Source organism: Barbus barbus, assembly GCF_936440315.1.
Source record: "Barbus barbus genome assembly, chromosome: 36".
Lineage (NCBI taxonomy): Eukaryota > Metazoa > Chordata > Actinopteri > Cypriniformes > Cyprinidae > Barbus > Barbus barbus.
This window is the reverse complement of record NC_136714.1, coordinates 26,338,492-26,364,318: the sequence shown is the minus strand read 5'-3', so window position 1 is coordinate 26,364,318 and position 25,827 is coordinate 26,338,492. Positions and strand designations below refer to the sequence as shown.

Below are 25,827 nucleotides of genomic sequence, written 5' to 3'. Positions count from 1 at the left end.
CATTCAACAGACTAAACAACCGCCCACGTTTACAGAGCGTCTGCAGTAATGTGAATACGAGCACGCAGGTCTCAGATAGCAGGTTTAAAGTCTCGACCCCGGGCCGTGCTATGGAAACCTTTTCATATGGGGGAAGGGTTAAAAAAAAAAAGGCGAAGGAGAAAACACAGGGATCCCTTTGAGATCAACAATCTCTAATAATATATAATGATCTAAATTCTTGTGCGAATCCTGAGAAAAAGTGTGCATTATTTCATTTGAGCAATTTCGCAACTAAACACTATCATTCACCTTGTTTTTTAGATAGACATTAGTGTCAGGCATTTACAAATTAGACCACTTGATGAGAAATTAAAAAAAACTAAACTTTTTTTCTACTTTTAATTTTTTTTTAACATTACATAATTGGCTTCATTCATGAAGCCCAGGCAGAACAAATTTGGCTAAATGGTTCATAAATCTAGTCCTGTGTAAACTGACATGGTTTTATAAATGCGTTACACAAATTCAGTATTCACTCAATAATAACAGTCTCGTTTTTTGGTTGAAACAGCCAATCACATTGAAAAAGATCGTTTCCTCTTGAAAGTGCGTGAAGATTAACATGAAAAATGCAGTGTGTTTTGAGTCAGTGGCTTCAAAACAAGTATCCCTTGCTCGTCCATCAAAACTGTAAAGTTTTGTTAAGTTGTTAATGTTTAAGTTAAAGACATCTGAGTGTAAAAAACATCGGTGTTTGAAAATCACATCTACAGATTTGTAGGCAAATAGCATTTAATATAGACATTACGGCTGAAATGCATGTATTTTTATGTTGTGACAGATACCTGTTGCCTGTTTCAGAACATCAAAAGCTCAGGTCTTGAACTTTACCTCCTACAAGTGAAAACAGCCTTCAAAATGTTGCACAGTCGAAATTTTGAATGAACTGATTGCATGCATCTTGCATTTGATCTTGTCACTCGTCTTCTCTTTTTTGGTTGAAAATTGCAAATTTTTGTCCGTTGTTTTCAGCGCATGGTTATTTAAAGTACAACCGTAAGAGTCTTTAAATGGTCTTAATCTTAATCAAATGAAGCTTTGTTCTGCTCCACGTTTCTCCGTTAATGGTCACTCATCAGTATAAACTCAGTTTAAAATTTGTCTAAGAAAGCAGCAGAGCTGTAAACATGCCAAGGGCTCGATCTGATTAAAGACTTTTCTGTCAGATCTTCCTGATCGTGGTGATGATGGGTGTTCTGACAGGACGATGCACTTTAAAGAAACAGGTTTTGCCAGATGCATTGGTGCATGCATGCATGAATCACATTGCAAAGCAGTGTGGTAAAGCGAGGAGGTGAAATTTAAGCTTTAGAAATTAAACATTGCAAATAAGAACTTTTTAATATTCCGCCAGACCGATTAAATGCGGAGTAAATTAAGAAAATGTTCCTGGTTCTCAGATGAAAGAATCCTCACCAAATACCTTCTGGATTCTTTATTTTAGTGTTATTCTGTGTATATTTGAATGCACATGATGACGCGTTCAGGTTAAATGTGTTTTTGAGAGTCTCACTCATGTTTCTGTTTAGGTTGTGCTAGTAAAATCTTCTCTCCCTCCAACACAACACAAGCAAATCGCTCACCAGAACTGGAAGGCCACGACTCCAGGATTTGAATCTCTTGACTTGTAAAGCAAATGGGTGAGAATTTGAATCCAGTGAATTGCAAAACTGATTTGCACAAGGCATCTTGGGAAAGTAAGAGTCACTCTTCTTAAAGCCATGCGACGCGTTACATGCTCTTCCGAAAGTGTGTGTTTAATCACAGTCAAGTTTTAGAGAAGTATATTTTCTAATAAATGGAAAAATACATATTTTCAATAAATCTATTAATTATCACAGCAATTGATTTGTGATATATAGAACCAAGAATTGTACTTGAAATATTTGTATATTTTGCTGTACAGCTCTTATCTCCTTGTTAACATATTTTAAATTACCAATAACATTATCTATGTTTCCATCCACATATTTTTAAGTAATATATGGTATATTGCACAAACAAAATGCTGGATGGAAATTCCAAGACGTGCATAAAATCTTTTAAACGTGCATAAAATATAAATGTGAAAAAAAAAAAAAAAAACTATGAGAGAAGCACATTTAACGAATGCATTTCTGGATGCAGAACAGGCTTCCTAGGTTGCAATATTTTGTAATTATTTTATTACTGATATTTAGCAGCAGTTTTGCAGGAAGTGACGATTTTGTTTTGTTCTCTTGAACACGTGAAAACGGTGCTTTATTCGTAAATGTCTTCTGCAATATTGCAGTTTAATTTGCAAACAAACACTGAAAATCAATTAGTGCAGAAATTTATTGCAAAGAAACAGCAAGAAGTAACATTAAATTAGACATGAAATTTTGAAGTATAAAGACTGTAAATAGTATTTTCTTGCAAAATATACGCAATAATGTGTTTTATTTACTCCTTGGGTCATTTCTAAGACATTTCCCAACAACGCTAGCAAAATGTAATGATCCAAATTCTTGAGTGAATTCTGAGAAAAAGCGTGCAATAGACATTTGAGCAATTTTGCAACTGAATTCTATCATTCACCTTGTTTTCTATACATTGACATTAGCATCAGGCATTTACAAATCTAGAAAATTTGATCAATTAATGAGCAATTTCTCATTTTAACATTTCTTTGCAATTGCTTTTGAATTTTTACTAGCAATTTCTGAGAGAAAATTGTTTATATAAATTTTTTTTCAGCGCAATTTAAAAAAAATGTAGTGTGGGACTTGATAATATTAAATCACAAAATTGACTGAATGGTGAAAAGCCTTCCCAATAACATGCATGATGAAGTGTGTATGATCAGGAACATGCATAAAGAAAGTAAACAACTGATTTAAAATACATATATACACATATAAACACAAGTCTGTCGTCTTCTCCTAAAGCACATTGTTTAGCAACACTCCACAGAGGTGAACTTTTCCCACGTCTGCTTACAGAACACAATTGAGTCGTGTTACACTCAACTCCATGTGTTTGGCCTCTATATCCTCCAGTATCCTCCATTAGAGAAAGACTAGAGGAGAGCAGAATCAGGAGATGGTGGAGATGTCCGAGGGTCTTCCGGGACAGATAACTCATCATGCATTAACCATGCACTTGATGTTGGTCTCACAGCTAACTAAATTGCATCTGGAGTGGTTTCAATCATGCACATTTAACCTACAAATTAACTCCAGGGAATTCAAGAATCACCCCTGATGATGTCGTTTAACGCAGCACCGGTCTGGATCTGTGAGACACTACTGCCGCAAAATATAGTGGAGGGGTCTTGTATCATCTCCCTTTTTTACAATACAACTACTGTATAAATAAACATAGAAATGCACAAAACATATTGTATATACAAAACATAAATGTAAATGACTGAATGGTGCAAATTGCAATTCAAAGAGAAAGCACTAGAAACCGCACCCACTCCATTTCACAATGTTTGCAGTCCTTCTGGACACAGGAGAAACCAGTTCTGTGAGTAATAAGACTCTTTATAGAACAGAAACGGTTAAATTTAACCCACATACAGCAGAACAAGATGCATTTCAGAAGAACAACAACAGCAATCAAGTCCAAACACGTCCAGACATTCATCAGAGAGAAGAAACCCACCATTCATTCATTCATTCAGACTAACTTACAGTCTGCTTCTTGTACATTTACACATGATATAAAAACAACTGTTTTTCAGTGGCCAAACGTACAATACATTAAAACTGAAACTTCCTCTAAATGTATCCATCTGACTTTTACAAACCTTTGCAATGACCTGCAAAGAAATGGCAAGTAACACATAAACATGACATTTTGAAGTAGAAACACTGAAATATTTATAAAATTACATTAATTTAGCCATTTTAGATGTATAACACCTGCCTCTCTGACTTGACATGAACACATGACAGAAAAAGTGACTTACAGTAAGACCTTTGGAGGAAAATAAGAGCTCTGATTTCTGATTATTGCTCCCATAGACTCAAAAACCACACAAAACTCACTTTACATTCTTTATGTGCCCAACACGTGTACAGACAAATAATAGCCTGTTTTGAGGGGTTTGTTTAGGTTTAGGTTTAAATATGTGCAATTTCATGTAAAAGCTGTGGTCTCAGAAACCTCAAACAAAAGTAATGTTTTCATAGAGGACATTTAAGGTATGTTTGACAAGTCATTTTATGCATGATCAGGATGAAACGAGTACAGTAAATATAGTGCACAAGTCGAGCAAAACCTGAAATTTTGTTTAGAATTACTACTCATACGACTAATAAAAATATGATATTAAATGACTCTCCACACACAGCCACATGTGGGTTTCAAAAACTAAAATAAAGGTTTGTTTAAAAGCTGATCTGAAGAACCTACTGTACTCGTTTAACCTCCAAAGAGCCGCAGAGCTAGATGTTTCTTAATTAAAAAAGTCTAAGAATCACTGAAGAACATTTCTGAGTTTAAACGCATGTTCTAAAGATAAATGTTCACAAACACGCAGATGAGGAGGATTGTGAAGTTTCTCCATCAAAACACACACAGGTAGAGGAACTCAGGTGAGACAACAACACCTTTAACAAGAACACAAAGCCTTAAAAGCGTCTTTAAAAGCCAAACATGACTTACCGAGGTCAAATCGACTTGTGTGACTCCTCTGAAGCTGTTTTATGTGTTTTATTGCTCCATGTTCGTGTCAGTGTGGAAGAGCTGTTCTCTCGGTGTTCTCAGATCAGACTGGAAAAACTGGTTTACTCACACAAGCCCATTATACACACTGTGGGATGGAGGCTGTCTTTTTCCCCTCTCTGAGTTTGAACGGTGTCTGAGATTTTCAATGACGCTGGGCGGAGCTTACATGAATATTCATGAGTTTCCTGCTTCGTCACTGAAAATATTACTGACTGTTGTCAGAATAAGTGTGATGAAGTTCAGCAGGTATTCACCAGTTTGTAGACTGTGTCGTATGTTATGTTTAATTATTACAGCTATTCATTTGTTAATGTGCCTGAGGATACACTCCAGCCAACAAACCTTTGTTTATGTACCTAATTTATTTTGACAATCTTTAAAACTGTTAATAACTGATGTAAATGTATCTTTGCTGTTGTTGACATAATAAAGTTGAAGGCCTGGGTCTATGCCTTTTGAATGAATCAGGTTTTTCTTCAATATATAAAAAAGGGATGATGTATTACATGTGATAAAGAATATAATGTCACCTTAGGATAACCTTGTGGAGAACAATATCCCCACACACCAGACAAGGTAGACACTTGGGTATGTTAGATTATTATTATTATTTATACTATTATATATAAAGTATATATGTGTTGTAAATCTTATATTGTTTAGATTGCATGTGACTCTGGGACTGCATGAACATGCAGGCCAAGTTTGGAGGCATATTTTATTTGTCCGGGATGTCAAGGCCCTATTTAAAGTGTTTAACTTTATATGTCTTGTCCGCATACACATTAACACCTGTTTTTAATGTATTCAGCATTATAACTTTATTTCTTTATAGTAGTAACTGTGCAAATTAATATGTGGTATGTTACTTAAATCATGTGAAATGATACTACAATCTGTTATTTACCAGCTGAACAAGCAAAACTAAATATTGCATCAGATCTTTATGCTACTTTAGATATTTGTATACAAGTTATCAAACAAAACTTTAAAAGACCCTGGAAAGGGTTTCTAACACATATCCTAATGACAGGCAGTAATCATGAAATCAAACATAACATATCTACAAACTGTTGTGCTCATATGAACAAAACTCGAGTGGTGAGTGCACTGATATTTTCAGGAAGCTCATGAATATTCATGTAAGCTCCGCCCAGCGTCACTGAATATTTCAGAACGCCTGACACACGTCAAGACTGCAGCTCATTCCTCAGCGATCACGTGACCGCGCAGGTAAGAAAGGTGCGACTCATTTTAGTCAAATCATGAGGGAAAATGTCAGCTTTGCTGTTGTTTTTCTCTCTGTGTCCTGGTATCGATATGGAGGGGGTGTCACATAAATAATACTTACTGTGCATGCAAGTCATTCATTTTAGTAATATAATTTGTAATATATTTTTTAAAATGTCTGTTCTCAACTGGGTGAGTGTAAAAGAAGCAAATGAATGGATAATATCAGTAAAATTAGACAGTTTTGAACTTAATACGCTTTCAGGAGTGTAATTTTGAGTTGTGGTGAAATACCGTCCTCTACTGAGAGATTCAGTATGGGAGGGGTATAAATAATAATTATTTTGTTTGCGCATATTACTGTGTATTTCCTAGCTCAATCGCTATTAAAGTTTCTCAGTGTAATTATCCAGGTGTACATTATTATTTAGACCCCAGATGAAGCGTGACAGATTATCACGTGACGCCTGTTACTGATTCAATCAGATGTTTCACGTTTTTAGAGATTTCTTTCGGGGTTTTATCTGTATGTGAGATACTAATATTTGTAGTTAACAGATATAAACGACTATACTTTTTGTGCACAAATGTTCAAATTCAATTATACCTAAAACAATCAAAATTAGATGATTTCTTATACATTTCGATGGAAATATGTTTCAGTACACTCATCTAAAGAGCTTTGCATAACATTAAACCAGGTGTTTATGATCACATTTGCTATAGTTTTGCAGTATATTAACGCATAAATACTGCACAGTAAAGCTTAAGACTGATCTATAATCATCCTGGAGGGGGCAGGAATCATTACAAGATTATTAACATCAATTTTTTTCCAAGAGAAGAGTGAAGTCAGCAGGTTGAGAAGGACATGCTCGTTTCTAATGTGAAAAAACAAAGCATGTTTTCTTATCATGACAACATACAAAACATTTTGATATTATATAGTTGTATACAACTACATATATAATATATATATATTTTTTTTTCCAATCAATATGGTACATAATAATCTAAAAGTAATCCTAATATGTGTAATCCAGATTAACTAGATTACACACATACAGATATACACCTACATAAATAACAGAAATGAAAATCATTACATAATAAATAAGACACGTGGTTTATGTTGTTTTTTATTTTTGTGTTAATACAATAAATATACAAAACTCAAACTACTCAACATGCGACTAAGGGAGCGAGACAGGAGTGCATTTGTACAGTACAATGAAATTCAGGACGACAGCCCACCGTTCCTTTAGTTTTACAAAATATACAAATATCCCTCGCGTCTCTTTTAAATGTTAATGTAGTAGTAGCAGTACAACCGGTGATGCTCTTTCTTCAATCCATTCCTCACTGATCCGGTTTCAACTAAATCAACTAACATCACTAAATTAAAAAAAGACATCTTAAAGCCACGATCCATTGCACCAAACACAAGAGGTCACGTCAGTTTATCTGTCTTCTCGCACTCCCAACAGATTCTTGCGTTTATTCTTTTCTGTTTTAAATGGAAGCGTTTTAAAACAAACAAAAATAGAGGAACATTCAGGTGCCATTTGTTGAAATTTATTTATAAAATGAAGAACGACTTGCAGTAACACACACACACACACACACACACACACAGTGTAAAGAGAACCGTACATGACTGAAAAAAAGATTCAGAACACAAATACGACACACTCAATGACATTTTAAACAAAATAAAGAACATATTGAAATATTTCACCCAAAAAAATGACCATTTTGGGTGAACTATTTCTTTAAAGTTATAAATTAAAAAGACTTCAAACAAACTCAATACTGAAAATAGGTGATGAACAGTTTGTTCTCTCACACACACACACACACACACACACACACACACAGAGTGTTGCTGAAAGGTTAAGATCAAGATCAATTTGCCTCTTGATGCATATCCCATAATCGCAAAACTTGGCTGTCTCTTGGCGACAGTAACCAAGGCTACAAGGTTCTCTGCTCCAGTCAATAAAAAGAGGAAAACAAACTATTTAAAAAGCTCTACGCTTCAAACGACAAACCAACAAATGACGACTGACGATGTGATTCAGGATCCAACATTAGGACGGCCCAGCACGGCAGTCTTACACACATCTGCAGGATAAATGACACGCATCGTTAGTGATGTTTGGGGCAATGCACAGATTTTAATTGTGATTTTAAAAGTGTTTTCCAGTTTATCCTACAGAGAGCTCAGCAAGTTTCCATGCATGTGCAGGAACTTATCCTGAGTGGTTCACGCTTTTAAAAATTAGTTTCCATTCCAAAACAACTCTATTAAAAAGAAAAAAAGAAACCAGAAAGCCTCAAAATCATTAATGTGTTTAAGATCAGTCAATACTTCGTCATCATACAGGTTTAATATATATATATATTTATATATTTACAGGTAAAGAGACCCTCTGAGTTGCGTGTGGAGCGTTTACGGACACATCTGATGGACGTCTTTGTGTTCTGATGGCTCATTTGAGGGATGAAGCGTTTACAATGATAGTTGGGCGAACTGCGCCAAGAAAAGTTCATATTACACCACAAAATCCAAAGAAAAATCTATTGTTTTTTTATGCAAAATATCATGTTATATCCCAAAATCCAAAGAAAAGTGACCATTTTGAATGCAAAATGTCACGTTATAGTTCGAAATCCAATGAAATGGCAAGTTTTTTACACAAAAGGTTGTATTATACCCTAACATTGAATGAAAAGCCACATTTTGTTACACAAAAGGTCATATTATGCCGCAAAATTCAAAGACAAGCTAAATTTTGTTATGAAAAAGGTAATATTATAACCCAAAATCCAAAGAAAATTGTATTTTTGAATGCAAAATGTCATGTACCTCAAAATCTACAGAAAAGCAAACATTTTGTAATGCAAAAAATTATTTCACGTACATGGCATTTGCATTATGACATTTGTGACAATTAAGCAGAATGTAACGCAAAACTGATTTTTTTAATGGTTAATAGCCAATTTAAATATGCTCAACTGTCACGAAAATGAGACGGAATATGGTAAATGTTGATTTTCTTTTGATTTTGAGGTTAATTGCGACCTGGACGTGTGATTTTACGAGTGTTTAAGCAGAGATGACAGACCTGTGAGGGCATAACCATTCTTTTTTCCTTGGATCCCATAAAAGGACACTGGATGACATCACTTCCTGTTGTTTAACAGGGACAAACTGACACCCAACAGTGATGTGAACATATAATGTGACTCATTAGGCTGTTCACACACAGACAGGCGTTCCACACACACACACACACACTCCAACTAAAGAACAGGTGAGCACACCTGCTGATTGACAGGAGGGGAGGGGCTGTGGGTGGGGTCTCAGTCAGTCACAGGAGTGTATTAAGTCAAAGAGAGTGGGTGTGGTCTTGAACAGCCAGTCAGAGCTGATGATTGGCTGTAAAGACAGTTAGGAGGAATGCAGAGGGTAGGGTCAAAGTAGCATGGGCGGAGTTGGAGTTCTCTGGACCAATCAGATCTGCTCTTTGAAGGCTCCCCGGGCAGCAGAGGCGGCGGCGTTAGCGGTGGCGGTTTGCACCGTTTTGTTGGCCATGACGCCGGTGGCGAACTCCTGCTGCGCCTTCTCGAAACTGGCGCCGGTGGTTCGGTACAGCGCATGAACCTGCAAATAAACACATGCAAGTTTGATTCTACTAACACCTAACCGGGTTAAAATGAGAAATGAAGGACTAAACTGTAAAACCAGTTAAAACTGACAGATTTTCAATGTGTTTCAGTATTATTATTGTACTATTATAGTATTTATTTTAAACGATTAAACATTTTAAATGAGCTTTTAGTTTTATATTTTCCATTTATTTAGCTTTGTTTTTTATTTCACTTATAATTTTATTCTTTTTAATACTTCAACTTGTTTTATTTCAATTAGTTGCCAACGAAACATTTCTTAACATTACTCATAATTCTAATTCACGTGTTTTACTGGAAATGACTTGTTCTATATAGGCACTTATAACAACCAACCTGTTAAAATTAAATAACAGTAGAAATAAAGTCAACTGTAAAAGCAATTTTTAATGTGTTTATGGTTTAGTGTTATTTTGAATTAGCTTTTATATTTATAGTATAAGCTTGTATTTGTTACGTGCTTTTATCCTTTTTATTAGTTTTTTTTATATTGAACTTTTTTATTTATTGCAGTTGAAGTTATTTTAATACTTCTTAACTTAAACTTATTTTATTTCAGTTAGTTAAATTAGCTTTTATATTTATTTTCTCAGTTTTCATTTAAATTTTAGTGGGAATTTTAGTAATTTTATTGTGCTTTTGTCAGTTTTATTCGTTTTTGGGCTTTTTAAAATATTTCTATTTAACTTTATTTTTATTTCAGTTTTAGTTTTAGTCATTTTAGAACTTAAACTTATTTCAGTTTGTTGCCAAGTCACAGTTTCTTCAATAGTTTGAAGTTTTTAATTTAATATTTATATTTTATTTCAGCTTTATTTCAATGAAGAAAAATTACTTAAACAGTTTTAGTTTTAGATAACAACACTGTTTTGGTTAAGCTCTGAAATCTATGTAAGTGCATTTGAGATTAAGCACATATTATATGTATATGTTATGAATTGTTTAAGGTGAAGCACCTTTTTAAACATGATGAGAGACATGACAGCCGACGCGGTGAAGAGGGCAGCAATTAGGATCATGATGATGCCGACGGGAATACTTGTGTTCAGCCCGGTCAGCGCCGAGATCCAGCCACTACAAACACAAACAATGGATCAGTCTTCATAACGTTCATGATGTTACAATGTAAATGTGATGCAGGGAGGAAAAATCATGTGAAATGGAAGGAAAGTGAAAGTGTCTGTCAGAAATTAACATTTTTATCAAGTGCCATTAATTGCCACCTAGACTTGATTTAAAAGGTTTATTTGCATTTTTGCCATTTATGGGAATGCTTTTGTTTTTTACCCTTATAAAAATCAGCATGTTCTCCATCTGAGAAAATTAAACGACAAAATTCATCATTGTGAAAAATGTATTCAAATTACCTAAAAAATGTATTCAAATGTAGATGTAAATAAGCCACAAAATACACAGGGTTTTTCCTGCATTGAAAATTTTTTGGCGGCTGCCAAAACGAATTTTTGTCCCGCCAAAGCCATATTTGATCGGTTCATGTGACTTATGAGTGATGTAAATGACTGCTACGCTTGTGATAGCACGCATGTTAACTGAGGGAGAGAGAGCAGAGAGCACTCTCTCTGGGCCTGTTTACACCTGCTCACTTCATGCGCTTTCTCTGGTCGGACAGCTATCCGATCGTGAAAAGACCAGTCCTCTGAATCCGATCACTCAAACCACTTATGTTTGGGACGCATTCCAGACGAAACTGGACAAGTGTAAATGCATCTGCTTGTTGAAATAGGCTATGCACATTTTGCTCCTCCCAAAATGTTAAAAAACGAACGTGTGAGCGTGTTATAGGCTATATGACATGTTATAGTCAGATATGACAGCGTTAATGCTACACGCATGGCCATGGATACAGCGAGCAAGCCGACACACAATACTTCAAATTTTGAAGCTGCTGTGAATGCTTTTTGCCCACTTTTAGAGATTTTACTTGTTTCCTTTCAATAAAATTTGCATTTAAGTTTAGTTAGATATTCAACAATCTAAAATTTTGGTGTTAGAAGCACTTAAATGCATCATTAAACAGAACAAGAATAAAAAAAAATTAATTTAACAAAATATCAGCAACATCATCTATATTGGTGTCGACAAACAAGTGGAAAATAACTATATATAACTGGACTATAAATAAACAATAAAACTGTAAAAAGGTTTTAAGAGCTTATCTTTGATAAAAACTAAATAGTCTCACTTCATAAAAAATAAATTAAAATAAATCTTCACCCATTAAGAAAAACATACATTTAAAATATATAAATGTAACAAAGTATTTTTTTTAAATAGATTGAAATGCTTAATAAGGGCAACTTTTTAAATATCTAGGGCATTTTTATCCCTTCCAGCAGTGTTTTTGCCCTTTTGTCCGGGTTAATTTCTGATTCTGGTGTGTGTGTGTGTGTTTCCTCACCTGGCTCCCCAACCTGCAATGCCAATGGCTTGCAGCACATGGACACCAAACTGGCAAATATAGATGAAGAAGAATACAAAGAACCTAAAAGAGCTGTCACTCCTACAGAAAAAGAGAAAGAAAACAGTTATAGTCTGAGTTCCCCATAAAGGTAGTGTGTGTGTGTGTGTGTGTGTGTACCTGAACGCTCCATACAGAGGTCTGTACCAGCAGACAAATGAACAGGGTGTGAAGAGAATGAACCAGAGCATGGCCAGACCAAAATCCACTCCCCTCGACACATCTACACAGAACCACGACAAACAGCCGAATATATTGGCAAACAGCGTCCCCGTGTGGACTGCAAGAGAGGAACAGGAGAAAAGAGACCATGAAGAAACATCCCTCATTTGTTATTCTTACAAAACATAATATGGGGAAAGAAATTTACTATAAAGTATTTCTTCGCAGGAAACTTTAATCCATTTTTTGCACACACCTGTTGAAACTTTGGGAAATCTATGCTATAAAGATTACATATGAAAACAATGACTAAAACTGATTTAAATGTTAAAAAGTAACAAATTAATTAAAATAAATCCAAAATACATAATGTGGTTACCATTTAGCAAAGTTTAACAATTTATAAAATAAAAACTCAACTGTTACTAGAACAAAAATGAGAAATTTACAAGTTGTATGAATCGTTTCATCCAAGAACCTGTTAATAATTAAAGCGCTCTAAATATTCACAGTCTCTGTTATATTAACTGAATTATTGTAAAACTTCTTCAAAGTCACACAGAAGTTGCTCCATTATTAGTAGAGCTCAAAGCCAGACTGTTCAATCATTTATATAAGCTAAAGCTGAGCCAGAGCGTATTCACACACACACTCTCACACACACACACACACACACACACACACACACACACACACTCACCCCATCATTCACAGGGAATCCTCTGTTTATAACGTTGCAAAAGATTTCTATTTCAAATAAATGCTGTTGTTTAGAACTTTGTATTTATCAAAGAATTCTGAAAAAATGTATCTCAGTTTCCACAAAAATATTCGGGAGCACATCTGTTTTCAACATTGATAATAACCAGAAACGTTTCTTGAGCAGCAAATCAGTATATTAGAATGATTTGTGAAGGATCATGTGACACTGAAGACTGGAGTAATGATGCTGAAAATACAGCTTTGCATCACAGCAATAAATTATATTTGACAACATATTCATATAAAATACAGTTATTTTCAATTGCAATATTATTACACATTTTGATCAAATAAATGCAACCTTGGTGAGCAGAAGAGACTTTCAAAATCATTAAAAAGTCTTACCAACCCCACAATTTTGAACAGAAGTGTCTAAATTACTTAATGTAGTTAACTAATGTTATCAATAGCCCTATCTAAACTAGTTTAGGAGAAGAAATCAATTCAAAATTCAGTGTTTAAACCCTTTTTGAGCACTCCTGAACACCATAACGTACTTCAGTGTAATTTGCATACATATTTATTTCTGAAATGCTGGAAAGTATTTAAAAGAACAATACTTCATAACTGCTCCACCACAGCGACTGGGAGCAGAAAGAGAAGAAAAGCACGTAAACATTCGAAATGGGTCTTTATTATGGCAGAAGCAGGTATGCAATACAATTTTAAAATGTGTATTATAAACAGATATATATATATAGCGTATAATTATATAAAGCTATAGCGAGTCTATTTTCCTATTTTTAAACAGGAGATTTAAATAATCAAATAATAAATGATTATATATTATAAAATATGCTTGGAATAATAAGAATAGCTACATTTTACGTAAGTATTTTTAAATAATAAATTTTTAGCACACAATCATGTGACTGGTCACGTGAGCAGCACGCCCAGGTGCACAGGATCACTCAACTCGCTCCTCCACTGTGAATAAATCACTATCCGAATCCATGAGTTTTATCACTGAGGTGATATGCAAATGTATTTTTACAGACGTCCATATGAGAAACAATTACCGTCCGAATCGGGCTAAAGAGACCTTTTTGTAAAGTCCCAGTCAGATTATATTATCAATTAAAAAGAGTGTCAATTTAAGACAGTTGATTTTAAGTGTGGTTTACACTCAATTCTCAAGTCGGACAGGTCAATATTACAGTTCACCATGCATAACTTATCTTAAGAATATATAGAATATCTTGCTTCAAAAAAGTAATGGCCCGGCAAGTTGTACAGTATGCATTCAATTTGAGTCACGGAGTCTGTCTACATCCTCAGCAGTTTTGGTGTGGAATTCGGCAGTGTGAGAAAACACCTTCGGCTCTTTCACCACATTTACTGCACAACTGACAAGAATGTCTTGAGTTACTCAAGTGTCTCTGTCGCTCTCTGCCCAATTCACTTCCAAATTCCTACAAAAAAAGATGAGGCGAAATGTAAACACCAGTCTGATACTAATCACATGATACCTCCATCACATGACGCGTCTAATATCATGTGACTGATCTCATCTAGTAAACACACCACCAGTTTCTCTGGGAGGCACAAACACCGCTGAAGTCTATTCATTTCATTTCCCCAGAGTCTTTACACTATTATTACACAAAGCAAAAACCAGACACGCTTCCCAGATGGACACAGCTGTGTACTCAACAACTAAATAACAGTCGACACTGGAAAACATGATAATTTCCAAGATTCTTCAAGTAGGTTTTCAAATGGTTTTTTAGCATTTCTACTTCAAGATTTCACATTTCATTCAATGTGTCACTTGCCATTTCTTTTTTTTTTTTTTTGTGAATGTATGAATGTGTGTGCCTAACAATTGCAGCATGAAACATTTATCACTTTTTCATCTAAAAGTGAAAGTTCATGTGAGTAAAGTTAGATTTTGTTTGAAAACTTTTCAGAATGAATATTACTCTAAAAAGATGTAGTCAAAAATAAATATGTAGGTTTCATAAATTTGGATTGTTTTTGAGCGATCATGAGTTATACATTTAAAGGAATGTAATTAAATTCCATTCATTCCAATGGGGTCAATATAGGTAATTGTCAAATAATATATTCTTATTTTTTTTACTTATTTATCTTTTTTTATGTGATTCATGTGTAATTTTAGATTTCAAAGAATTTCATTTTTTTAATAAAAAGGGCTAAATGCAACAATATGGCAACATTCAAAACTCCAACTTGTATGGCTTATAAACTTTAGTTTAAAAATATTAAGTATCTTTTTTCAAAAAAAATTCGGGTTCGAACGGACCTGAAAGATGAAAAAATCCTGAAAGAGGATTACACCGACTGACTCTACAGTTTTATAGCATTTCTTTCAAAAAAGATAATTTACAATGTTAGTCAAGGTTTCTAAGGTAATATTTCAAGGTTTCTAATTTAGCATTCAGTATGAACATTTTCCATCTTTGTCTGAACTACAGTATAACAGGCTGTATTTGTTACTGTACCTTTAAGACTCATACTGCATATGTAAATGACCTCTGTTGTGATTGGCCGGCCTTCACAGGCAGTATGTTTGGTTACCGTTTTTGGGCTCATGGCATTATGGGATTGGTCAAGAGTTACTCACACATCCACAGATAGTACATGATCTTGACGGTTTTCTGGTACTCCACAGGGATGTCCACTGATATGTCATGATAGAAACACGGACCCACCGGAAACTTCTCTGGAAGGGGCGGCCAGTTGTTTTTCCTCCCTTAGAAACAAGAAGGAAACAGGAAAATCAAATGAAAGTGGAAAGAAAGAGGTGGATAATGCAATAGGAGCATGATGACAAAAGGTGGTAAACTGGGGTATAGAACTAGGAAACAGAACAGTAATTGTTTTTCCTCTCCTTCTGGTGCACAGAGACAGTAAATCACACTAAATCTAAAGTTGATTGTGTGAGATGACAAGCATGATACTGTCTCAACCACAGAACGAATGTCTACAGATCAGCTGATGCATATTGCACACAAAAACGGCTACAACTGCTTGACATTTCAATTCATCATTGTCATCAAGAATCTATTTCAGTTCTCATTCACAATATTTGTATATAATTATACATATTAATAAAAAAGGTGTAGGCTAAAGCCTTAACTTTTTAACCAACACTTTTTTTTAAAGAAGCATCACTTCCACTACTACATTTAAGTAATGATATAAATTAAAATAAATTTAAGATAAATTTACAAAACTGAAAATACCAACTTTTTGAGCAATCAGGAGTAATAAATTCAAAGGAACTGAATTAAATTCCATTCGTTCCAAAGAAAGAGTTAATATGGGTAATTCTCACATTGTGTTCTTATAAATGTCATACAATAAGAAGTTCAAATAGCATTCCTGATCTATATGTAGCATGCTTTATTATGGTTCATGTATAATTTCAAATTTCAAAGAATTTCTGATTTTTTTTAATTAATAAAAAGGGGTAACTGCAGTAATAACAAGGTAACATTCAAAACTCGTGAATCTTTTTTCATATTAAGCATCACCTCCACTACTAAATTTAATCAATACAAAAGAATTTAAAGCCTTTTAACCAAAACTGAAGAGTCACACCTTTTGTTGATTAATAAATTAACGTATTCCTCTATTATTAATTTTGAGTTATATATTTGCTTATCACCGGTCACAGTTATGGTCTGTTTTGATTTCGTTTTCCCCGTCTTTGTTCCGGTTTCTTTATTTGGTCATTTTCCTGTCCTTGTTTAGTTTGATTAGTTAATTCTTATCCAGCTGTGTTTTATTAATTATCTAGTTTCATCCTGTGTATTTAGTAGTGTTGGGTACCGAACTCGGTACTTTTAAGGATACCGACCGAATTGCGTCAGTACTATCGAGTACCGATTCACATTAAAGGGGGGGTACAATGCTGTTTCATGCATTCAGAGTTGTCTACACTGTTAAAGAGTTGGATTCTCATGCTAAGCATGGACAAAGTTTCAAAAAACAATTTGGACGTATAACAGTATTTCTGTGCCAAAAACCTCACTTCCGGGTTCGTACAAGTTTCGGAGAGTTTTTTTTCGATCGTGTTTCTTGCTGACGTAAATGACGGTGGAACTCCTTATATGGGCATTACTCCCAGAAGAACGCACCCGTGCACGCATCGACCAGAGCGAGACCGAGCTCAACGCGTTTCATTCGGCAGCGCTGAACGGGACCTGCTCGGGAAGAATGTCTCTAAAGAAGTGTGTTTTTGGTTGTGAGGGAAAGATAACCTTGTTTAGCTTCCCAAAAGAACCCACCGTTACGTGAACAGTGGATACAGTTTGTTTTTTCGGGGGCAGCAATGGAGTTTCTCAAGTGTTTTGTTGACGAACGTTTTATAAACTAGGCTTCGACGCTGGATTTGCACATCGTGTAATACTGAGAGATGGAGCAGTCCCAGCTATAAAAGATCCCGGTCATGATTCAGAACTGCAGACAGTAAGTGAAACGGTATCAAATGTTGGCGATCGGCGCAAGTGCTCATCACTCTTTAGCTCCGCCCACACAGAGCGCCTCCAGGAGCTCGGCTTTTTCCAGAGAGAATCGTAAAGCTGTATCTTTCTTTTATTAATATGATAAAACTAAAGACTTTTTGGAGATATGAAGGATGCAGTACTACTCTATAGGTACTCAAGATTAACATGAGATTGGGTGAAACTGTGTGTGTTAGGTCCCCTTTAAATAATTCGGTACCAAATTTCGGTACCTGAGAACGCATTTGCGCGCATACGAGAGAGAGAGAGAGACCCTGTGACATGATGTCAACCCTGCAACTCTTTAAAACAACACAGGGCAAACCGAAATGTTCTGAAGTGTCCTTACATTTCTAGGCTCATATATGGTTTCCGGCGAAAACACGGACAGGATGGCAGAGTCCATTCATAAAAACGGAATTTACTCTATAGCGCGGAATGCAACGGAATTCGTAAATTTTTGGATGAATAGAAGAAGGTTAATTGGAATCGCGATATGAACTAGTGTACTGTTGGGTACCGGTATCCAATTTCAGGTATTGATACCTGGTACCGTACCGGTTCAAATGTGAACGGTACCCAACTCTAGTATTTAGTTCCTGCCTGTTTAGTTCTTTGTCGTCTGGTCTACTCTTTACTCCTGGTGTTTCTGTGTGTCAGTCCTGCCTTGTCTTGCCCTGTTGGATGTCATTAAAGACTGTTAATTTGAGTTTACTCAACGTCTCCGTATTCCTCGTTCCTCCCTACTGTGTGCACCTATCAGCCTTGTGTCGTGTGTCTTGTGTTTCCCGCCCTCATGTTTCCATATGTGGTCATTTTCCTGTCCTTGTTATGTTTGATTATGATTTAGTTCAGCTGTGTGTGTTTAATTAGCCTGTGTATTCAGTTCCTGTCTGTTCAGTTAGTTTTAGTCTGGTCTACTCGTTACTCCCGGTGTTTCTGTGTGTCAGCAATGCCTCGTCTTGCCTTGTCAGATGTCATTAAAGACTGTTAATTTGACTTTATCCTCGTCTTCCTCGTTCTTCCCTGTTGTGTGCACTGTGACAATCACCATATTTTTTAAACTCCTTTTTAATTTGCAAAAGTACCCGTTTCTTATTCCTCGTCACAGTTTCAGTTTTTCCACCATTTATGATTTTTAAAAATATAAATAAAACCGTCTCATTACATAGTTTTTTCACGTTATATATGCATCAGCTTTAATACACTTATCAAAAAACAAAAGCAGTCAAATGTTAAAAGATTTAGTGGCAAAAAAGTACTCAAAATTATGATTTAACTTACAATCTGTAAAGTAGTAAAAAAAAGTGGAAATCAGGATTAGGCATTAAATACTGTCATGCACGTGAAAATAGGCTGAGAATTGAACAAATCTTTGTAATCTGGCTCAGATTCAGACAAGAGTCATGACTTTGTGGTGTTCTTCTGCTGATTAAGGGAGAATACAAGACTTGTTGATCTTACAAATAGTCATCAAAAGCAAAAATGCTACAAAATACATCCTATTTTGTGCTAAAGTCTGATGTGTTTGAGCATAACAGGCACTATTTTGTAACCAACACCTTAAAATTAGTAAGCAACACATCAGATTTCATTTACCAAATATGATGCATGGTGATGTAATGCACTTTATGAATTTTCGACCATTTTGGTCAGAATAAGCTGCATTGTGAATGGGATTTTATGCTGAAGTCTTCGTAAATGAGACTAACCGGTTCCATTTGATGTGTAAAAGTACCTAGCAGTGGTAGGTGACTTGACATGTCAGTAACTTTCGGTCTGAGTGGGCGGTTTCTGAATAAGCGATGTAGCATAGACAGGCTTGACACGAGGCTAATAACTCACCACCTGATGCGCTGAGAGACTGCATCTCCCTCTCCCTGCGGTCCAGCTCAGCGGCTTTCCTCTCCAGCTCTTCCTGTCGTTTCAATAACTCCGCCTGGGCTCGCGCCTGATCCTACACGCACAGACACAAGGCGGTTATCAACACAAAGTAATTCTGCTTACAGGCACAGCAGAACATAACTTCAAACACAGCAAAGGCATTTTCTGGAGACACAGCTGTCAGAACCAATCACAAACACATGTGAAACTCAGACCCGTGAGGGCCGATCACTGTCTGACTGACAATACAAGTCTGGTCTTGTTTATTCACTGCATATCTTATCTGGCGTGTCGTTATACACTGTAAATTTGAATATGACTACCTATATGATAACTGATTATGGCTTATGTAAGGCTTATGTATGAGTATGTAAAGCTTTACTGCCATTCAAGACATCTCTTCTGCTCACCAAGGCAGAAACATTTCTGATTATTATCAATGCTGAAAACTTGTGCTGCTTCATGATTGTGGAACAGATCAATTTTTTTTTCATGATTCTTTGATAAACAGAAATTTCAAAAGAACAGCATTTATTTTAAATAGAAATGTTTGAAACATTATAATCGTCTTTACTGTTACTTTTAATTAATTTAATACATCCTGGCTTAATAAAAAGTATTCATTTCTTTAAAAACAAAACCTCAGACGTTTTAACATTAGTAAGTATATACTTCATGATTTCAGTACAAAGTCAATACTAAATTAAAAAAAAAAAATGTTAAAGTAATTTTTTGAAATGACAGACACACACACACATATACATATATATATATATATATATTATATAATATAACATAACATAACATAACATAATACAGTATAATCTAGATCAAACAAGAAAATCATTTTTTTTTTTTTTAAATGACATTAGTTTTGTTTGGTTAATAAATAAAGAATCATATTACTTATGTAGAAGATTTTTATAAGTCAAAACATGAATTAATCAAGTATAATTAATGTGAATTTAGCCATTTATGTATCAAGTTATTCTTCCATTATAATCATATTCCTCTACATTTATACATTTACATGTATTCATTTAGCTGACGCTTTTATCCAAAGCGACTTACAATTGCTATATATGTCAGAGGTCGCACGCCTCTGGAGCAACTAGGGGTTAAGTGTCTTGCTCAGGGACACATTGGTGTCTCACAGTGGATTCGAACCCGGGTCTCTCACACCAAACGCATGTGTCTTATCCACTGCGCCATCACCACCCCCTCTAGGGAGGAATCGAATTGTATGTATAAAGGAAACACATATGCATACAGGTCCTTTTCAAAAAATTAGCATATTGTGATAAAGTTCATTATTTTCTGTAATGTACTGATAAACATTAGACTTTCATATATTTTAGATTCATTACAACACAACTGAAGTAGTTCAAGCCTTTTATTGTTTTAATATTGATGATTTTGGCATACAGCTCATGAAAACCCCAAATTCTAATCTCAAAAAATTTGCATATTTCATCCGACCAATAAAAGAAAAGGGTTTTTAATACAAAAAAAGTCAGCCTTCAAATAATTATGTTCATTTATGCACTCAATACTTGGTCGGGAATCCTTTTGCAGAAATGACTGCTTCAATGCGGCGTGGCATGGAGGCAATCAGCCTGTGGCACTGCTGAGGTGTTATGGAGGCCCAGGATGCTTCGATAGCCGCCTTAAGCTCATCCAGAGTGTTGGGTCTTGCGTCTCTCAACTTTCTCTTCACAATATCCCACAGATTCTCTATGGGGTTCAGGTCAGGAGAGTTGGCAGGCCAATTGAGCACAGTAATACCATGGTCAGTAAACCATTTACCAGTGGTTTTGGCACTGTGAGCAGGTGCCAGGTCGTGCTGAAAAATGAAATCTTCATCTCCATAAAGCTTTTCAGCAGATGGAAGCATGAAGTGCTCCAAAATCTCCTGATAGCTAGCTGCATTGACCCTGCCCTTGATAAAACACAGTGGACCAACACCAGCATCACTGACTGTGGGTACTTGACACTGGACTTCAGGCATTTTGGCATTTCCCTCTCCCCAGTCTTCCTCCAGACTCTGGCACCTTGATTTCCGAATGACATGCAAAATTTGCTTTCATCCGAAAAAAGTACTTTGGACCACTGAGCAACAGTCCAGTGCTGCTTCTCTGTTCAAAAGTGGCTTGACCTGGGGAATGCGGCACCTGTAGCCCATTTCCTGCACACGCCTGTACACGGTGGCTCTGGATGTTTCTACTCCAGACTCAGTCCACTGCTTCCGCAGGTCCCCCAAGGTCTGGAATCGGTCCTTCTCCACAATCTTCCTCAGGGTCCGGTCACCTCTTCACGTTGTGCTGCGTTTTCTGCCACACTTTTTCCTTCCCACAGACTTCCCACTGAGGTGCCTTGATACAGCACTCTGGGAACAGCCTATTCGTTCAGAAATTTCTTTCTGTGTCTTACCCTCTTGCTTGAGGGTGTCAATGATGGCCTTCTGGACAGCAGTCAGGTCGGCAGTCTTACCCATGATTGCGGTTTTGAGTAATGAACCAGGCTGGGAGTTTTTAAAAGCCTCAGGAATCTTTTGCAGGTGTTTAGAGTTAATTAGTTGATTCAGATGATTAGGTTAATAGCTCGTTTAGAGAACCTTTTCATGATATGCTAATTTTTTGAGATAGGAATTTTGGGTTTTCATGAGCTGTATGCCAAAATCATCAATATTAAAACAATAAAAGGCTTGAACTACTTCAGTTGTGTTGTAATGAATCTAAAATATATGAAAGTCTAATGTTTATCAGTACATTACAGAAAATAATGAACTTTATCACAATATGCTAATTTTTTGAAAAGGACCTGTATGTATGAAATGTATTGAACACGTCTAGAGGAAAAACTATTTAAAGAGGACACAGAAAACATTCTGGAGGTCTTTTCTGCAGAAAAATTCTCGGCTTTATTCTCATTTTGTAATAAAAGTATATTCTCTGGCATCAAAACCCCAAGACTTTGAGAGTGATTCTTCATAGAAAAGGCAGAAGCCACCACACTTACTATATTCAAATATAATATAATATAATATAATATGTTGATTGATTAAACAAGAGAAAACCGCTCAGTTTGTTTATTACTTAAAAAAAATGCAATGTTGACTTAACTGTGCATTACTTTAAAAGCCATGTTCTTTAAATAAATATTTAATAAAATATAAAAAAATTATATAAAATAAATTAATTCAATCTTAATATACAGGTATTTAAGCACATATCTGGTCAGTACAATAACACACTACAACATCATATTTACTTATTATCATAAAAAAAAATAAGAAGTAAACCTATTACCAAATATAAATCAACAGTCACAATATAAAAAAACCCAGCGCCAGAAACAAGCTCTTCTATAAAACCACAATTGCTGAATCCAAGTGATGAAATCTAAAAGTTGAGGACCTTTAAGGACTACTTTATAGAGTCGGATACAATGACGCAGGTAAGGAACTAAACTGCTGGTGAGATTAACTTGACTTTTAGCTAGTCATAAACATGAACACTACAGTGATAGAGACCTTTCCAAACTTTTACTTCCATAAACTGAACTGGTTATAATGTAAATATTGTGTGGGATGTGAGTGTTCATAGTTTGCACTCCATAATGTTTGGCAAACACACACGGTAGAGTTTGAAAATGAGTTTTAAGCACTTTTGCATGAATATGAAATGAATGAATACTGTTGAAAAGACGTTTTGACCAAAAATAAGGTCCCGACTGCTCCGGACCTCATAGCGGCGACACATCCTGCACTCGTTACAGCAGCGTCCCAGTTATGACAGATTATAATTTTAAGAATCACTCTTATCTAAGTCAATCTGTTGATGCATTCTGCCCTTGTTTCTGGGTCATTTTAAGGGCTCAGAAATACCCAGCTTACCCTGAAGGCAGAATCATGTGACAAGCACGGCTTAATAAAGTCAGTGGGCAACAAGTCCTTTAACAAGCCTTCTGTTGTCACCCTGAGGCTCAACTCCTCTCTGCTACTACTACAAACTAAAGACTAAATCGACAGACTCTGAGCTAAACAACAGCAGCTTCAGATTCGGCCTCCTCCTGAAGATTTGGATCACCTTGTTGTGTCCTTACTCAAAGCATCTGACGTCACGCGTGGAGCCCGAGCGACTGAGTCATCTGACGCACACCCAAAGTGTGTCTGTGTGTCCATATGTGTGGAGCGAGGCGTCCCTGTCCCTAAGGCGTGCTGAATTATACAGTAAAACACACTCGTGAGCAGACTGGCTTGCAGCTCTTGCCTGCTGTTGTCCTAATGAGGATATTTCTGTGAAATCAAGGAGGATTTTCCATGCCGAATATCCTCTGACATCAACGTTTGCATCAGGGATTGTGATTCACACAGACCCAAACAGGGGTTTGAGGTTTCAGAAAGTCTTTATGCAGTCAATTAACACATAAAATAATTTAGACTCGTCCCTCAGTGAGTGTAAATGAACAGGAAACACATTTAGAGTGCCCAGTAGTCTTCATTAATATAACCACCACCGCAACTAGGGCTGCATGATTAATTGGAATAAAACAAACTGTGATATGGCTTAGTGTGATTATCAAATTACAAAGGCTGCAATATATCTAAAGAAATATGTGCTGCGTGTTTCAGAGTGAAACATGGGACTGTGTTCATTTACACATGAGCAGCTCATCAACTTACTGAATACTGGCTGTTGTCAACAAAAGAGAAGCTTTAAAGCTCACTGCAGATTTTCACCAAAATAAAAGGGTAACACTTTACAATAAGGTTCATTAAATAACTACATTAGTAAACATGAACTGTATATGTATGTGACAAATAAAATTTGAATTAAGAATGAACAATTTTTCTACAGCATTTATTAATCTAAGTTAAAGTTAATTTCAGCATTTACTAATGCATTATTAAAATCACAAGTTGTGCTTGTTAACATTAGTTAATGCACTGTGAACTAACATTAATAAACAATAAACAACTATTTTTATTAACTAACATTAACAAAGATTAATAAATAGTGAATAAATGAATTGTTCATTGTTTGTTCATGTTAGTTAATACATTAACTAATGTTAACAAATGCCACCAAGTGTTACCAATAAAAGTTTGTTGGTTTAATATTTAAAAATGTCCTAAATACTAGTATTTCTTGACCAAATCAATGCAGCCCTAATAACAAGCAGAAAAAAACTTTTTAATAATACAAAGAGAAAAACAAACACATTTTTCCCTTAATCATGCAGTCCTAGCCAAAGCATTGTAATGTTAGAAAGGAAAATGATGCAACCATCTATAAAGCACTGCTCATCCCCTGAGAGCATTAGTGCCATGTCAAAAAAACTATTTAGACAACTTTTACAAGAGCAACTTTTTCTACTCTTTGGCTGCTATACTTCCATTTTAAGAGAATTGAATACAGAGTAAATTGAGGTGCATGTACCTGTGTCTGCTGAGGTTGAGTGTAAGCTGGCGGTTCTTCGGTGGGTTTCATGATGGCCGGCTGTGTGTTGGCTGTGGGTGGGACTGATTTAGGGGCGGAGCCTGGCGGGACCTATAATGCCACAAAATAAAATTTGAGACACTGTAGTCCAAAACACCACACGCTTTCACCTAATTTGCAAGATAATACCAACATAACATCTTTTCCTTTCATTCATAAATCCAGACTGACTGAATGTGTCAGTGTTTTTGAATGTTGTGGATCATTTAGAAATTAAAGCAACTCATGTACACAATTAAGGCAAGGGAAAAATGTAACATAAAAGCGTTCAGTTGGCTGACTGGCAATCTGACGGGTTTGTGCTGTAAGTGTGGGCTGTTCTGGGCAGCGAGCCCTACGCTGGTACAGCTTCACTAGTTATACCACACTGTGAATTATGTTATTTGTTGGTACTGCATGTGTGCTGTTTGTTTCCTTGCCTGCATTTATCTCTTGTTCAGAAAAAACATAGGCTACTACTCAAACTAAGTCTGAATATTTACAGCGCACCTTATACACACATTTGGATGACCTACAACATTTGGCAAAATGTGTAGTATTAAACAGAGCACACGGCATGAAATACTGTATCCCACAATGCAATGTACTCGAATTGACCTTCCATTACCAGCGTGATGAAAGAAATTATCATCAGCTGCAATCTCATTGTTTGATTGCATGCAAAAAATTCAAGATATTTTCATTAAAAAAACTGGATTCAATCAAGAGTTTATTTCTGAGATTTTAGGAACATTATAATATCATATAAATATATTTCTGAGATATGTAATAAAATTATAATGTTTGAAATCTTGTAGGTAGTATTTTTTATGCGTGTTATTACAGTTAACTAAAACTAAAGCCATAAAACATTTGTTACTTGAAATTAAATTAAATAAAACTAATTTCTGGTTTTTTTTATTAA

At 35.6% G+C, this 25,827-nt stretch overlaps 2 protein-coding genes across 2 annotated transcripts in view; both read right to left on the bottom strand.

Moving 5' to 3' along the window:
- LOC306855647 (phospholipid-transporting ATPase IC-like) overlaps nucleotides 1–4,789 on the bottom strand; it is a 30,934-nt gene extending 26,145 nt beyond the window's left edge. The window contains exon 1 of the mRNA XM_079394437.1: nucleotides 4,678–4,789. The gene's annotated coding sequence lies outside the window, so the exon portion shown is untranslated. The remainder of the gene's footprint in view (nucleotides 1–4,677) is intronic.
- Nucleotides 4,790–7,530: 2,741 nt separating this feature from the next.
- The window catches only part of LOC306856049 (secretory carrier-associated membrane protein 1-like), a 31,263-nt gene continuing 12,966 nt past the window's right edge, over nucleotides 7,531–25,827 (bottom strand). Inside the window, exons 3-9 of the mRNA XM_079395018.1 lie at nucleotides 24,864–24,974; nucleotides 19,384–19,495; nucleotides 15,654–15,782; nucleotides 12,263–12,422; nucleotides 12,083–12,184; nucleotides 10,620–10,737; nucleotides 7,531–9,637 (exon numbers count right to left, since the gene is read on the bottom strand). Of these exons, the coding sequence (XP_079251144.1) occupies nucleotides 9,488–9,637; nucleotides 10,620–10,737; nucleotides 12,083–12,184; nucleotides 12,263–12,422; nucleotides 15,654–15,782; nucleotides 19,384–19,495; nucleotides 24,864–24,974 (882 nt within the window). The 3' untranslated portion in view covers nucleotides 7,531–9,487. The remainder of the gene's footprint in view (nucleotides 9,638–10,619; nucleotides 10,738–12,082; nucleotides 12,185–12,262; nucleotides 12,423–15,653; nucleotides 15,783–19,383; nucleotides 19,496–24,863; nucleotides 24,975–25,827) is intronic.